At 45.6% G+C, this 15047-nt stretch overlaps 1 protein-coding gene across 2 annotated transcripts in view; it reads right to left on the bottom strand.

The window, feature by feature from the left end:
• Positions 1-378: 378 nt before the first annotated feature.
• The window catches only part of MFHAS1 (malignant fibrous histiocytoma amplified sequence 1), a 98082-nt gene continuing 83413 nt past the window's right edge, over positions 379-15047 (bottom strand). The window contains exons 2-4 of one of the 2 annotated variants that reach the window (XR_004300547.1): positions 13119-13245; positions 7372-7481; positions 3051-3138 (exon numbers count right to left, since the gene is read on the bottom strand). Coding sequence is in view for 1 of the 2 variants with exons in the window: in XM_032413490.1 (XP_032269381.1) it covers positions 3105-3138; positions 13119-13245 (161 nt within the window). In the remaining variant the exon portion in view is untranslated. Of the gene's footprint in view, positions 3139-7371; positions 7482-13118; positions 13246-15047 lie in introns of both variants that reach the window. The other variant, XM_032413490.1, reaches the window with a different exon arrangement.

The raw sequence follows: 15047 nt of genomic DNA, 5'->3' as shown, positions 1-15047 counted from the left end.
CGCAAACAATGAATCATGGAACACTACATCAAAAACTAATGATGTACTGTATGGTGATTAACATAATCAAAAAAAAAAAGGGAACTTGCAAAGTGTGGTCGATGCCTAAGTTTGACAGAAGAGTATAATGGAGCAGCGCTGATAAAGGGTCTGATTGAAGAAGGAGCCCATATTCAAGCGCTGAATCTGCTGTCTGAAAAGAGGCATGGTTTTAAACAGGGACCCTTCAGTTTTCCTTCTGGGGACTCCAACCCCCCAGTAGCGTGGCCACCATCCATCTCCCATTAGCTCAAAAGCGACTCAAATGTATAAAAGTTATTCCTAGAACTGAAATGAAAGAAACGAAAAAACAAAAATAACTAAACTCTGCAAATACAATTGCTTCATCATTTCTTTGTATTTTTATTGAACTTTTTTGACTTTTTTTTTTTTAATTTCTGCCCAGTCAAGACAATTCAAGGGGAAACCACAATTACAATTTACAAACTGTGGCATGAAAAAGAACACACACACCCCATCAGGAATTATACCAAACCCTTTCCTTTTTATTCATTCAAAAGAGTCCAATGCACAAATGTCAAATATGAGCACTGTCATTTTTTTTTTTCTCAGAAGGGGGAAAAACATTTATCCTGGCAGCACTGTTACAATTCCAGGAAGTGGTTTTGATACCACAGGTTGCAGGAATAGAAACCATAACAAACTCGAAGGGCGTTTGTTTGCGAGGCAAGGGATCACTGGGTCTCAAAAGACGCCCCTTGTGCTTTAGTGACCCGCCCGTCAGCCTCGGCCGGCTGAGTCTTCCCAGGTATGCAACGGCCTGCTTTGACACTGAACATTCCGGTACAGCAGAGTGTTTTCTGTATCTCCAACCCTCCCCCGACCCTGAAGCAAGGTCTCGAGCTTTTCCGGAGCTTCTTCTGGTCACGTGACCCTCAGTCACAATGACCATTTTGCTAAAACACGTGACACCAAGATTTCTTCTTACACTGCTTCTCTAGGGTTCAGATGACAGCACAAAACATCATTTGTCAAAAAATAGCAGATATTAAGAATGTGGGCATTTATGTTCATAAGAATAACAAACATTTTGCAGGGTATGTCACCCAAAGGAGCCTTTTTTTTTTTTTTCCATTTAATATGGTCCCCTGGGGAGTTAGCCCGAAGTCACATCCTTCAGAGTCCTTGCAAAAGACTGGTCAAAGTTAGTTAATCTGACAGTTTAGGAACTGTCTCGTGCCAATTACAAAACTCCTGTGCCCAACAATTCAATGGTCCATAAAGCAATTAAATGTTACCATTCGGCTCACACGCACACAGATGCACGCACGCACACGCTCACACAAGAACTGACCAAAGGATTAAGCAGGTGATCTTGTGACTGTGTTCTAAAAGGAAATGAAATCTCAAAACTGAGGTGTCATATTCAAGTATCCAAAAATGCAGAAATAGTCTGATCCCATTTGATTTTATGGCCGTGAGAAATCATACTCGTTTAACTGAGGTTCTGGAGTCTCAGCTCCTGGGGCACAAAATCTACGAAAATCAACTCGGGATTGTTCACAATGCAACCACTTGCTAGTTTGTTATTCCTTTTAAGAATACGTCGAGACTTCGTATACTGGCATTGCAAGAGTCAATACTTTATAAAAGAAGGAAGAGAATAATACCAGCTGACTCACTTTTCATGCCTTACACTGGTGAGAAACAGTTTGTTTTACACATTCCCCCATCAACACGCAGAGGAGGCAGCTGTAAACAGAGTCCTCTCCATTCTTCACAGAATGTGTTACTACTGCGGCAGATACGCTTGGCCCCGATTCGGAGTGGATGAGAGAGCAATCTGCTTTGCTTTTCATGTTCCACTCTGTGGAGACTGAACAACAATGGTTTTACTAGTTCTTGGCAGGTGACCATCCTATCAAGGCTCTGCATTTGTAAATAACCAATGTGGGATTATGCTCTCCAGTGAGGCAACTCACTATCTTAAGGTCTGACAGCCAGATGTGGAGGGCTGGCAGAGTGCTCTGCTAAATTTCACAGACTCTGTTGTAGAGAGAGAGAAAAAAAGGACTCGTTAGCAAAGCTCTTTGCACCATTCACAACTGACTCCTGATTATCTTGAGCTATTGAAAGACTCGGGTTTTCCACGGACTCATTGACCCCTCTCTGTCCCTGTCCCCTGAAGAATCCCAGCGCCAGGCCTCCATCAGCACATCAGTCAGTGACAACTCACTGTCGACACGAAACCCAGCCTGGAGCAAGGACCACTCGGCCTGGTGCTAGTGGACAGGCGGGCAGGGGGACAGAGGACTCCTACCAGCCCGCCCAACAAACAGCCTTACAGGCGGGGGACCTTCATTTAAAAGAAGGGGAGGAGACTGCCTGCCGTACACGTTTAAGGTTCTTGCTGATTATTGGCAGCCTCTATGACCCCAGCACTTAATCCGTGGGCAGAGAGATTTTTTTTAAAATCTCAGACGGATTGAAGAATAAAGAATGAACAAAAAGGTCTTACGCTAAAATAAGAAATTAGCCCCATCTCGGCACAGTTCTCATGCAGAATATTGCACCCAGTGTGAACTAACGCTAGAAGCATCAAACTGTATAAATTTAAATGTATTTGCATATTATAAAAATAAAGATAAACATATACATATTTTACACTAGTTACGGAACAGCAATGAACGGTCAGTCGATCCCTCTTTCACATTTAACAGAACTGAAATCTGAGTGCTCCAAACACGGCCACCTATACTGGAAATATGGCTTTTATGTGCACAGAAAACAAAATCCCTGAGAAGCCATTCGACTTTTTTTTTTTTTTTTTCTTTTCTTCAAGTAGCGCTCTCCTCGGAGGATCACAGTTCTGAGGTTCGGGTTGTAAAACATTTGCTCCATGTTCTCCCCCAGCCTCCCCCTGCCCCTCCCCACTTCCTCTACCGGCCAGCTGCATGCCCTGCTCTGCGAGCACCCCGAACGTCTATTCGCTCAAGTTCATGGAACATGCGCGGGAGCATGGAGAGGGTTTGCCAGGTATGAAAGATGGTCCAGGTGAGTTCGGATGCTCTCTTTTCTCCACGGAAATTCCATAGCCATAGAAGTCATTGGTTCCTGTGCTTTTCACCAACGTTCTTCCTATATGGGCAGATGAGAAGAAAGCAGAGCAATGACAAAAGGTGACAGAGGATGAGATTCTCAATGATAAGAACCAGAAGCAATCATAGGAATCAGTGTTTCTTGGCAGATTTTAATTTCTACTTCTGGAATTCCTTATAAAAATGTAAATGTCAGGCAACTCATGATCCTTCAAAGGAAAGTGTCTTTTCACTAGAAAGCTGGGCAAACGCTTCTGTTCGTGACACGAAGTTCAGACATAAAGAGGAACTATACTAATTAGTAATAACCACCTAATCCATTGTAATTTCACAGCTGAACTAGATTTCTAATCAAGAACCCCAAACTCTAACCACAGCCCTGGGTCCTCTCAAGAAACATCCACGGACACACACACACACACAGGCTAAATAACCCTCTACAAGTAGGAATCCATGCTGAGAAGTGAGAACTCTTAGTTTAGGATGTCTACCTGGCCTAACGCGTTAGAGGCAAGGCTGTCAAACTAAAAGCCAGAGTCAGATGAATAGGAAATGAAGAAACTCCTGCATCGCCACCTAATTAAACAGAGTGGCATTCGATTCAGACAAAGTGGTTAGACGGAAAAATGTCAGAGGTCCCCATCCCTTATATCGGCTTTCCTATAATGACACGCAGACCCTCCACCCTCCATCTGTATCAGTGCTGCTTGATTTTAAGGAGACTGAGTATAATATTAGCTACTTTACCAAAAATCTGCACCCTCCATTTACTAGCTACTCACTACATGCCAGGAGTCACACCACTCACTGCAGTGCATTATTTGATTAATCCTCAATTCGTCACGCGCCCATGAAGTAAGCCCATCCTACTCTGCATTCACCAAGAAGGAAATTAAGGTTCCAAGAGGGTAAAGAACTTGCCCGGGGGGACACACCAGTACACAGCAGGGCCAGCCTTTAATGAGGGTTATTTGACTCCCAAGCACGCTGCACAGCTAAAAGCAAGGTTGGGACGTTCAGGGCCCTAGGGATGGTTTCGTGTTTCTCTGGCACTCAGAGGACTGAGGACTTTTTGAAGGCCTATTATTATAGTAAACTTCCCAGTAGAGAAAGTTTTGAAAACTGCCTCAAATTCAAGTACTAATATAATAAATCTAACGGTAAAGAGGATGGCAGCGTGACAACTCACGTCTCCACCAAGCAGTTACCTTTGGCGGTTTGAGCTCTGGGTTTGGGGGGGGGGGGGTGTGCTGGGCAAATGTCTTTCTCACTGACTCTAAGGAGCCTTTGGAAACACAGACAGCTGTGTCTGGCTGTCTGTTCCCCTGAGCCACACGTACGACAGAAACACAAGAATGTCTAAGCCAGGGCACCCAGAGGGAATCGTCCACTGTTCAAGAGAGAAAAAAGGAAAACCAGTTTGAGTATATTTCCACATTGATACCACTTTTCATGTTTAGGCTCTTCAGGAAAGGAAACAGCCATCACATCACCAACCTTCCCCACCTCACACTGCTTCTCCATCCCAAGAGATCCACCTGAATGCCACTTCCTACAACTTTTCTCGATCCTTCCTGGTAGAGTTCTTTCCTCTCGGTGCCCCCCAGGACTTTGTTGATACACCCACTGAGGCAGGGATCACATTTTAATTGTAATTAGACACTCACAAGTTTGTTTGGTTAAGTCTCTGATTCCCATTCTCCCCAAATAGACTCTTAGATTCATGAGGGCAGGGTCTGTCTGCCTATTCCTGCAGCCTCAGCACCTGGCATGATGCCTGGAGGGTAAATCCTCAACAAAGCCCTGCTGAATGAATAATGAATAAGATGCGATGAGAAAGTCACAGGTGAAAAACAGCCAAGATACTATGAGACCATTACTGTCATGGCGGTGTGTAAGAAGCGAGGCAAAGGGTGATTACAGTAGAAGGGCTGAAGATGGCGTCTCAGGGGAGCTGACACGTGACCTTGGCCTTAGGGACAACGGGCCTTCTTCACCAGGTAGGAGAGGAGGGGTGGCAGCTCTCCATGGGCTGAGACCCAGCTGGGCGTGCTGTATGGTGGACCCCTCCCTCCCACAGTAAGGGAGTGTTGCACGTATCAGTAGGGTGGATGGGGGCTGTGAGTCATGCCCAGGGGTTTAAACTCGAGTCTATAATCATTAGGAAGCCATCTGAGGCTTTTAAATAGAGCAGTGGCAGGGTCTGACATTGAAAGATAATATTGGTTTGAAGGAAAAAACGATTAGAGAGACGGAGGCCAGTTGAGACTCAAACACAGGTAGCTTGGTAGGGACAGGTGCATCTAGGGGAAAGCACGGGCCAAAGAGAAAGTTGTCTGGCCCAAGGTACTCATGTCGAGGCACCCTGAAAAGACCGGAGAAGAGGCCTCAGCGGAAGGCTGCGTGGGGGGACAACGGAAAGGGCGGCCTTGCAGCTGACAGACTCCTAGTTTGGCAGTGGGTGCAAAGCAGTGGCGGGAAGCACAGACTGATGGAGAACACGGAGGGGGAAGACCCTAATTCATACCTACAAAGCCTACGGGACCTCCCGGGGAGCTGCAGTGGGACGCCGGCAAGAGAGGTCAGCACAGAGGCTCAGACCCACAATCCTCTCGGGTTATTGAACCTGCTCTTCCCGGAACACAGCACAGTTCTTCAAGGTACTTAGAAGCTTAGGCTGAAACTGAAGCTATCCCATGTCGTACTAACCAGGTCTTTTATTTTCTGTTTTCTGATGCTTTGACATCTGGGCCCTGGCTGCCCTTGGCGGGACTGCCCTCCCAGCGTTAGGCAGTTCCCAGAGATAGCACACAACTCCAGTATGAGTGCGCCTCTCAATACAGACCAACTCTGCAGAGCCCACACCCTGCGGGCCACCTCCTTTATCAGGCTCCAACAGCTCAGGCCGCTCTCTATTTGCCCTCCTCACTCCAGGGCCATGTACCAGACACCCAGCGACTGCCCCCACGCCCCACAGCCCGCTGAAACTACTCAGACTGGCCATGCCCGGCCAGCACCTTCCCCTGGAAAACACAGTACAGGCTCCTGCCCGGTTCCTCCCTCTCTGCCTCCTGCCCGAGCCCTGACCTGCTGGCCTTACTCTACATACCTCCAACGTTCTGTTATTACACTACATTCTGAAACAAACGTGTAAGTAAGAACTTGGTGTGAAAACGGCGCTGAGCCTGGGAGCTACGACGTGGGTTTGAGGCCCAGCTGCGCCGCTCGGTACCTGCGGCTGTCAGAACGTGGCTGGGTCTGGAGCGCAGAGCTCCCTGCCCTGTGTGACCTACAGGGTTGGTGGAGGACATGAGTTAGGGGGCTTTGCTCTGACGGGCTCAGCAGGTACCACAGGCATTTGTGATCATGATATGAAAGAAATGATACCACTCATCTCCTCTTTCTCCCATGCAGATGGGGTTAGGACACTGCAGGGGGCCTTAGACACAGATCCTCTGGGGTGAAGGGGAAGGGAAGCCAACATTCTTCCCCACCTACCCGGCACACACGTTTACCTTCCTTGGGCAGGCACCTCAGTTAAGAAACTCAACGTTGCTAGGCAAGTCAGTGAGCACATTTCATTCTAGGATCTAGATTATCTAGATTTGCATTTTGAAATTTTATTTTTTAGGATTACCTTGATAGGCCACCCACAGTGCACACCACTAACATTCCTGGTAGAAAAAGCTTAGTAGGGACAGGTGCACCTGTTTGTTGAGTGCTGTGCACTCTGTAAGGCATCGTGCCAACCATTCCCCTCACAACGGTCTCTCTAAATGCTCACAACAACCCCACAAGACAACCGCTTCTGGAACCTGCATCTGCCAGAGGTCTATAGTCACAGTACCAACAAGTCGCAAAGATTCGAACTCAGGCAGCGTAACTCCGGAGCCCAAACTGCCTTGAGAAAGTAAATGCAAACACTACTTTTAAGAAGCTATTTGCTGTGTTGATCCACTTGAGATTTTCCCGATATGACATCCGTGCATAATAAATTTTTTTAAATGACTTCTTTTTTTCCAGCAAGGAACTAAAGATGACTAATGCATGCAATATCATAGTTTTAGGCAAAAGAATCAGGCAGTTTCCTTATTCTTAATCCCCAAAGGCTTCTTGATTCGGGATAAGCAAAGGATTTGTAATTTTGAAATGCACTGCCGTATAGGATCTCTTCATCCCAAACCCCACCCCAACCCGTTTTCCCCCTAAACTCTCGAGGCCTTAGGAAGCCCTTATCTATTTAAGAAACCCTCTCTGCTTCCCAGAGACTTACCCTTAAAAATTGGTGCTCCTAAAGTCACAGATTGGGTACAGAAAAATGATGACATAGGGGAAAGAAGCACTATCTTTTCCACTTAATTTTCCAAGAAAGTATGGAGATACCTAAGCAGAGAGGAACAAATTCTAGTATCAGTGTGGCTGACGGGGCACTAAATCCAACAGACACTATTTCTCCTGGCCCTAGAATGCAGCGAGGCAATGAGCTGTCTCACTCCTTACAAAAAACAGAGCAAATCAACGTGATACACTTCCTAGGCCACCTCCACATTGAGCTCCCTTTCTTCCGAAATACCATCCCCACCCATCATGCTTTACAACTCTGTGGTCAGTAGAAGATTCTCCCATCGTTATAAAGCCAAATTCATGTTGCTCCATTGATTTCATAAAAAAAAGAAAGAAAGAAAGAAAATGATCAAGTCCATACTAACTAATCTGAGTGCAGTCTAACGTATTTTGCTTGTTTATCTGATGAGATAAAGGCCACAGAGTCTCCAACCTACTTTTTATAAAAGGGCTGTTTCCATGGGTCTTAAATATCCTTATGTCATAACAATGGAACTGCCAAAATTCCTGTGCGTGGTCATCACTGTATCTTTGGGACTACTTATAAACAGTAAGAAGCTGGAATTTACCGGGGTCTTGCTTGAATGGGAATGCTACAGTATGTATGCAATGACCCAAGTTTAAAAGGTAGTTCTGAAAGGCAGTGTCTCGGCCCTGCCTTTCATCCTCAGTTGTACTTTCTGGAAAAGAAGAAAGCTTATTAGCTCAACAATTTTCAAACCAGCCCGTGTTTTCCAATTTGGTGACACACGAACTGCCCCGATCCGGACTGACTTCCGTGGTCGTGTCCAACACTCCACGTGCAGCGCACACAGACGTGGGGCCACCGCCGGAAAGATGGGCAGCTGGTAAGAGATAAAAATGATACAGTCCCATTTCCTGTACGTTCAAGGGTAAGTCCATTAAGAAACCGCACGGAAGAATGTGGATTGCATTTCAGTATGCCTTAAGGTAAAACATTTTTAGATGCTAACCTATTGGATTCTGTCTCCTAGATGAAAATCAGGAGATAACCTGGGTCATCTGGCAGCTTATTGGAGCCTATATGTTACTTGGCAGAGGCAGGGTTGGTCTAAACCTCTCTGGAAACGAGAGAGAGGAATGTTCTACAGGTACCTAAAAATAAAAAGCAAACAGTGAGCTGCCCCTTGCCTAAAGAAGTTCACACTTCCCTTCTGAACTGGAATTTTAAGTGTCTCGACGTGCGGGGCAGGCAGGATAGAGGCAGGAATTCACAAACAAAATTTTTTTAAAATAAACTTAAAAAATGAATCTACTTTCTCCTTCCTTTCCCCACTGAAAGGATATTTTTGCCTCTTGTGACTTGTAATGTCCAAGACTCAGTATCCCTTTCATGTCTAGGCATCAGGTAGGCTGACCATTCAGAATTTCTTTTTTTTTTTTTTTCAAGATTTATTTATTTATTTGAGAGCGAGAATGAGAGAGAGAGAGAGAGTACATGAGAGGGGGGAGGGTTAGAGGGAGAAGCAGGCTTCCTGCCGAGCAGGGAGCCCGATGCGGGACTCGATCCAGGGACTCCAGGATCATGACCTGAGCCGAAGGCAGTCGCTTAACCAACTGAGCCACCCAGGCACCCCCATTCAGAATTTCTGAAGGATGAGTATGTGAGGTGTTGGACGGGGTGATTAACTAGATGGCGAGAACCCGTTCACAATGTACCATATATCAAATCACCACGATGAACATTTCAAATATCTTACAATTTTATTTGTCAATTAAACTTCACTAAAGCTGAAAAAAAAAAAAAAGATCAGTGGTTGCCAGGGGTTGAGGAGGGAGGGAAGAATGACACAGATGGAGCGCAGAGGACTTTTAGGGCATTGGAAATATTGGTTTTGATACGATAATGGTGGATACACAAACCCATGGAACGGACAGCACCAAGCGTGGACCCCGATGTAAACTGTGGACTTTGGGTGACAAAGACGTGTCAGTGTGGGCTCATCCACTGTGACAAATGTGCCACTCTGCTAGGGGGACGTCGATGTGGGGCAAGTCATGGTGTGTGGGGGCACGGGGGACACGGGATCTCCCTGTACCTTCTGCTCAGTTTTCTTGTGAACCTCAAACTGCTCTACAAAATAAAGTTTATGTTTTTAAAAAATGCTACCTATACTAAAAAAAGAAAACGGTCTGAAGGAGGCTACTCTCCCTGCAAGCAGCTCTACTTCACCCCTGCTGTCCAACGGTGGGCTGGCAGCAGGGTGGGGGCACGCGATTCACTGCCTTTGGACTGAATTAGGCAAACAAGAACACTTTATAAGAATTGCTTTGAAACTCACAAATCTGCGTAATATCAACACACCAGGCGGCAAAACCATTCCTGAAAGTGACACGAAAAAATTTCTTGACTGCACAGAACGAGGTGTTGCATTAGACAGAAGCGGCTGCAAACGGGCACACATTTCCTTTAGGAGTGATGAAAACGTTCTACAATTAGACCGTGGTGATGGCTCTGTACCACACAGTAATATGTCAATAATCACTGCATTATTTAAAAAACCTATCAGACAGAACCCACATATCCTTAAGGAGGTCAGAGTTTTTCAGAGCAACCTAGCAAATGTGCTACGAGGTGAAGTTTCACCTCATCTCAAAAGCAAATATCCTTGAAAATCAGCCCAGGAGAGCCAAAGTCTGAAGATGACTCACATTTCTATCTGGTAATCAACAAAGAGGACAAGAAGCCACTCAGCTCCTCAGTTATCCCCTTGGAGGGTGAGGCAGAGGGGCGGCATCTCATTCATATGACCGCTTCCCAGTGGAAAGTTGGTGGCGACCCGAATCGCCAGTCGCCAAAACAAATGATGAAAGGAAGTCGTCTTTTTAAAAAAATCACTACCTACTCTTTATTCTCTGTCTCTCCCCATAGGGAAATAAAACATAGAAAAATTTTTAAATGAGAAACAGAAAAGCTTGGAATTGATACGGAAGATCCAATCAAATAACAGTCGTCGATGGTTTTTCTTTATAAAGCACATGGCAGCACCATTATTTTATACATGGTCAGAGGCAAGCTTCAAGTTAAATGACAAGTCTCTGATTTGACCTGTAAAGGAGAGGAGTAAGCTGGTTAAAGAGCTTGGATTGTCTTTTCAAAAACCACCATGAGATCTAGATCAATGACATAGGAGTGGAGGGTGATGATTCTGATAGGTCTGGGAAGAGTTTTCTGGCTGAGGTCTGTTGTCCTGGCATAATTAAGAGTGCTCCTGTCACCCTCAACCCTTTCCTGATTTGAGCAATAAAATCCTGATCCACGTAGCACGGATCAGCGTTGCCTTGGTGCTGACGACTGGTTACTGACCCGAGAGAGGCTCTGTAACCAAGGATAAAGCCCACAGGCAAGGGAGCCCACCCTTCGAGTCAGGGACGGGACCCCAGCGATCAGAAAGGCCAGCACGCACACATTAGAATCAGCAGGGGGACGACCGTTTTGCAGACTAGCACCTGGCCCTTCCCCCTGGAAATTCTGATATATATGCCTGATTCAGAAAGACGGATCTCTACCATCCACCTGCATTTTAGGGGCTGACCGAGAAGTAAGAAATCACTCGCCATGACTTGCTGAAGTTAACTTGGCTGGAGTTGCAAAGCCAGTGCGGTGATAGCCCAAGACTGCCAAGTCCACCTGCCTGCTGGCAGCCCCAAGTCTGTCAGGGTCTGACCCAAGTTGTGACCCCATGACAACCACTTCCCATGACAGTTTTCCTCCTCAGTCCCCGGAATCTCCTACTTGCAATACCCTGTCATCGGCGTGTGAATCAGCCCTCCGCTGGGCAAGGCCAGGCCTGCATGTCTATGTTTGCTTTTACGGATATTCCTTCATTTAGAACTGAGACTTCACTCCAAACCTGCTGCCCATTGTAAGAGACTTAAAAAAAAAAAAAAGAAAAATCCATTTTGAAATAAAACTACTCATATAACTAGGTCAAAAATAGTTCGATCCCTAAAGGTATTCTCTCCAGCATCTAGACGTTGGGAGGCTTTGCGGCTCTGATTACCCAAGACCTTCAAGCTGCTTAGTCAGGTAGGTAGAACAAAGTGTGAGAGACAGAGGGGCTGATAGCATGTTCTCCAGGCTGGTGTAAATGCCCTTCTGTGGCAGTACGGCGAGAAGCCCATGGGAAAACACGGATAAAGCTGGCTCAGTGCCACGGTCATTTCTCGTACAAATGAGTATGTTAACTTCTACCTCTAGCTCGCCTCTGAAATGCCACGTGGCTACGGCAAAACAAGAGGTTAACATCTCTGCTGGCTCAGGAAAATCTACACAAGTGCAAAGCATATTGCAAACTGTTGCCCTCCATGTCACAGCCTGCGACTTCTGTAAATCCCCTTAGGCTTTCCCTACGTGTGTCTGAAAGAAAGGGACCCATGTATGCCAAAGGACAATCACACTGCTGTCGTTTGATATGTTCGGGACAGGGGATGCTCTGGTTAATAGGAAGTTACTATGTAATCCTAAGAAGAGCTTTGCGATTTCACAATGTCTTAGGGGCACGTTAGTGATGAATTAGACCATGCGCAGCAGGTTCGCTAAAATAGCATTCTGCTTATAGAGCCTGAGCTAAGAGTTTCCCTTGGGCATTCAGTGATATTTTCCAGCAAAGATGATGAATTAAGGCTGTTCTAATGAGTCATCCGCTTTGGAGAAAGGGACGGCCCTCTTCGGCAGCTGCTAAGGAATGAGCGCCCACTGAACCCCTCGCTCTGCAGACAACACACCAAAGTCAGGAAAAGGGACACTTCAGGGCAGAGGCATGAGCCCCATTCGGCACAGGGCTCTCTGGAATGCAGCCTCACGGCAAGTTTCTCAAGATGAGGAGGACGGGTCACCATTTTCAAATGCAAACTTCAGAAGCGCCCTATAAAAAGCTTATATATATGGAAAAAAAATTCTATGTGGTCAACTAGAAAGAAAAATGAAAGTCTGCTGTCTGAATACTTTGCTGTACAGATCACGTCGCCACCATCCCCCAGATAACGAGATCGGCTCCCAGAAGACTGCAGCCGCCACTTTTCAAGATTTGCGGTGAAAAGGTATTTCATCTCAGTTCAGGAGTGGCCTGTTTGGTTCCTAATACTACAAAAAGAGACAAACAAAAACCCAACCCAGGATGAGTCTGATGTATAATACTAACTGTAGCCAAGTTAGCTCACGCATGCACATTCTTTGGGGGAAGGTGGGAGCTTCCTTCTGCACAGCCGCTGATTACTAAGGACTGAGAATCAGAGATCTACAAAGAAAAATAATCTACAGATTTTCTGTAGGCTTTTCTTATTTAATGGGCCCTCACTGTTCTCACGATCCATAAAAAAAAAAAAATGCTCTTTTTGGATGCATATACCTGCAAATATACCAGAAGTCAATTACATACTTTAAATGAGTGAACTGTATTGTATGTGAATGATAGCTCAATAAAGCTGTTAAACACTCCTTTATCAGCAAAGCAAAGAAAAAAAAATCACAAACAAGAAAAAAAATTCCTAGTTTGCTACATAAGCCCTGGTGTCTATGTCACCTAGATATCTAGGTCTGCCCTGGGAGAGTCTTCGAGGTTTGCCAAAAGGTACTTTAACCTGGCTTTTTGTTGTCACAACTACTGAGGCAGGATGAGGAGTGAGGGACAGGGGACCACGTCTGGAACTCACTTAGAACAGGGGCTGATCACAGTCGGTGTAGGTGGGTAAACCAAGGCAACATTCACTCGCTCGCTGCCGTTCTTAGGGCAAATGATCTCTGCCACTCCTTCTGGTCTGGGCTGACTCAGCAACTCCCCTGCAGGAAGAGAGAGAAAATGCATTCATGAGATGTACCTTACGAATGGGACCATTTCACAGAGTAATACAGCGCTCGGGGATGGGGGAAGCAGGGAGGAGGGCAGGTAGTGAGCAAGTAAAGGGTCTCCAGACAATGGAGTCAGAGAACAAATATGCACCCAGAATCACAAGACTGGCCCCGCTCCCACTCCACTGCCTTAATTCTCATCTGCGTCACCATGGAGAACATTCTCATGGTTATGGCGAAAAGGCCATCGTTCCAGACAAAGACAGCCTCCGCTAGCATTTTCCTCACCTTCCTTTTCACAGACTGACTCTGGAGATCTTTATCTAGATGTCGCGGCGAATTGAGCGAGGATCCCTAGAGCCCGGAGAAGCAAGGGCTGCCAAGGTGTCCGTAATTAGCATTCGGGGGCAGATGGGATTCAGGCAGACTGTAGCAGCATTTCAACAAAGCCCTGCAGAAATGATCTCGAAATGCAGCCGACTAAAGGTATTATCAAGGTAAACAGCCCAGCTTCACCCTGGCAAGAGGATTTGCTAGGTAGGTATGTGTGAGGATTTGAAAGCACCAGCATAATGTTATGAGTAATGGGGTCTAGTAAAAACAGACAATTAACTTAACGGATTACCACAATACCCAGGGGAAATCTGCGTGCTCTGCACACCCCGGATACAATCGCTCTCCAACTAGATCATTAAATCCCTAAGAGCAGTGATGACTTCCATTCCTTCGTCTCCCCTCCGCCTCGTCTACTTATGGGCAGTGGCCTGCCCTCTCTCTCTTCTCATGGCTAGCATGGTGCTCTCGCTCAGAGAAAACGCAATAACCAGCAGCTAGCTGAGGATGGTACCTGTTATTGCCTAAATCCCCCTACTTAAACCTAGAAGTTAAACAGACCAAACCAAGGACACAAAATGGATACCAACTACAGAGAGCTGCTACTGAAAAAAAACCGTCAACTCTTTGGCAGCCATCGCTTGTATAATGGATCTGAGATTCTAGCGATCCTGAAGTTAAGCCAACAAAGGATAATAAAAAAAATCCTTTGCCTCAAAATACCCTATTTCTAAAGGCCCCACCTTCAGCAGAACTCACAGTGATAAAGCATGGCCACATGCCGGTCCTTGTACTGAGAGCTTTAAATGTACATCTCATTTCATCTGTGCGATGTCTCTGTGAGGGTTACCCTCATTTTACAAATGAAGAGGCTAACGGTCAGGGATGTTATGTGGCGTACCCTGAGTCAAGGGCTAGCAAGTGGCAGACTCGGCATGTGACCTTGGGAGGTCATCTCTGGATAGCTTACTCTTTGCCACCACCCTCCGAGACCTCCCAGAGTGGGAACTGCTTCTTTATGCCAGAACACATCTCCTAGAAGAGCAATTTTAAAACACTATTTTTAAATAATGAACTAAGCATTGACATATTTGTACTTTTATGATAAGGCATTTGTTTCCTGCTTTGAGCATTTTTATATGGCTTTGGACAATATGAACTGAAGATAATTTGAAGTTCCTTAACCAAATTACTGTCAACACCCAATTACTGCAAAGTTAATTTAGCATGACTAGCTTATATCATGGATACATGGGTATCAGAGCTACACTCTGACACCAGCTAGGAAAATATTCCAAAATATAAAAATGCAAGTTAAAAATGTAAACACTAAATGCTATCAAAGCAATAAAACGAACCAAAGTAATAATAGCACGTTAGAGCTGGATGAATAGTTGGAAGTCATCCGGCCCAAACACCATGTTCTAAGTCAGAAACTCTCTGAGTTTAACGGATTTGCT

This window comes from Phoca vitulina, unplaced genomic scaffold (genome assembly GCF_004348235.1).
Source record: "Phoca vitulina isolate PV1807 unplaced genomic scaffold, GSC_HSeal_1.0 scaffold15, whole genome shotgun sequence".
In the NCBI taxonomy this organism is placed as follows: domain Eukaryota; kingdom Metazoa; phylum Chordata; class Mammalia; order Carnivora; family Phocidae; genus Phoca; species Phoca vitulina.
The sequence above is the reverse complement of the archived record's forward strand: the minus strand, read 5'-3'. Positions and strand labels throughout refer to the sequence as shown.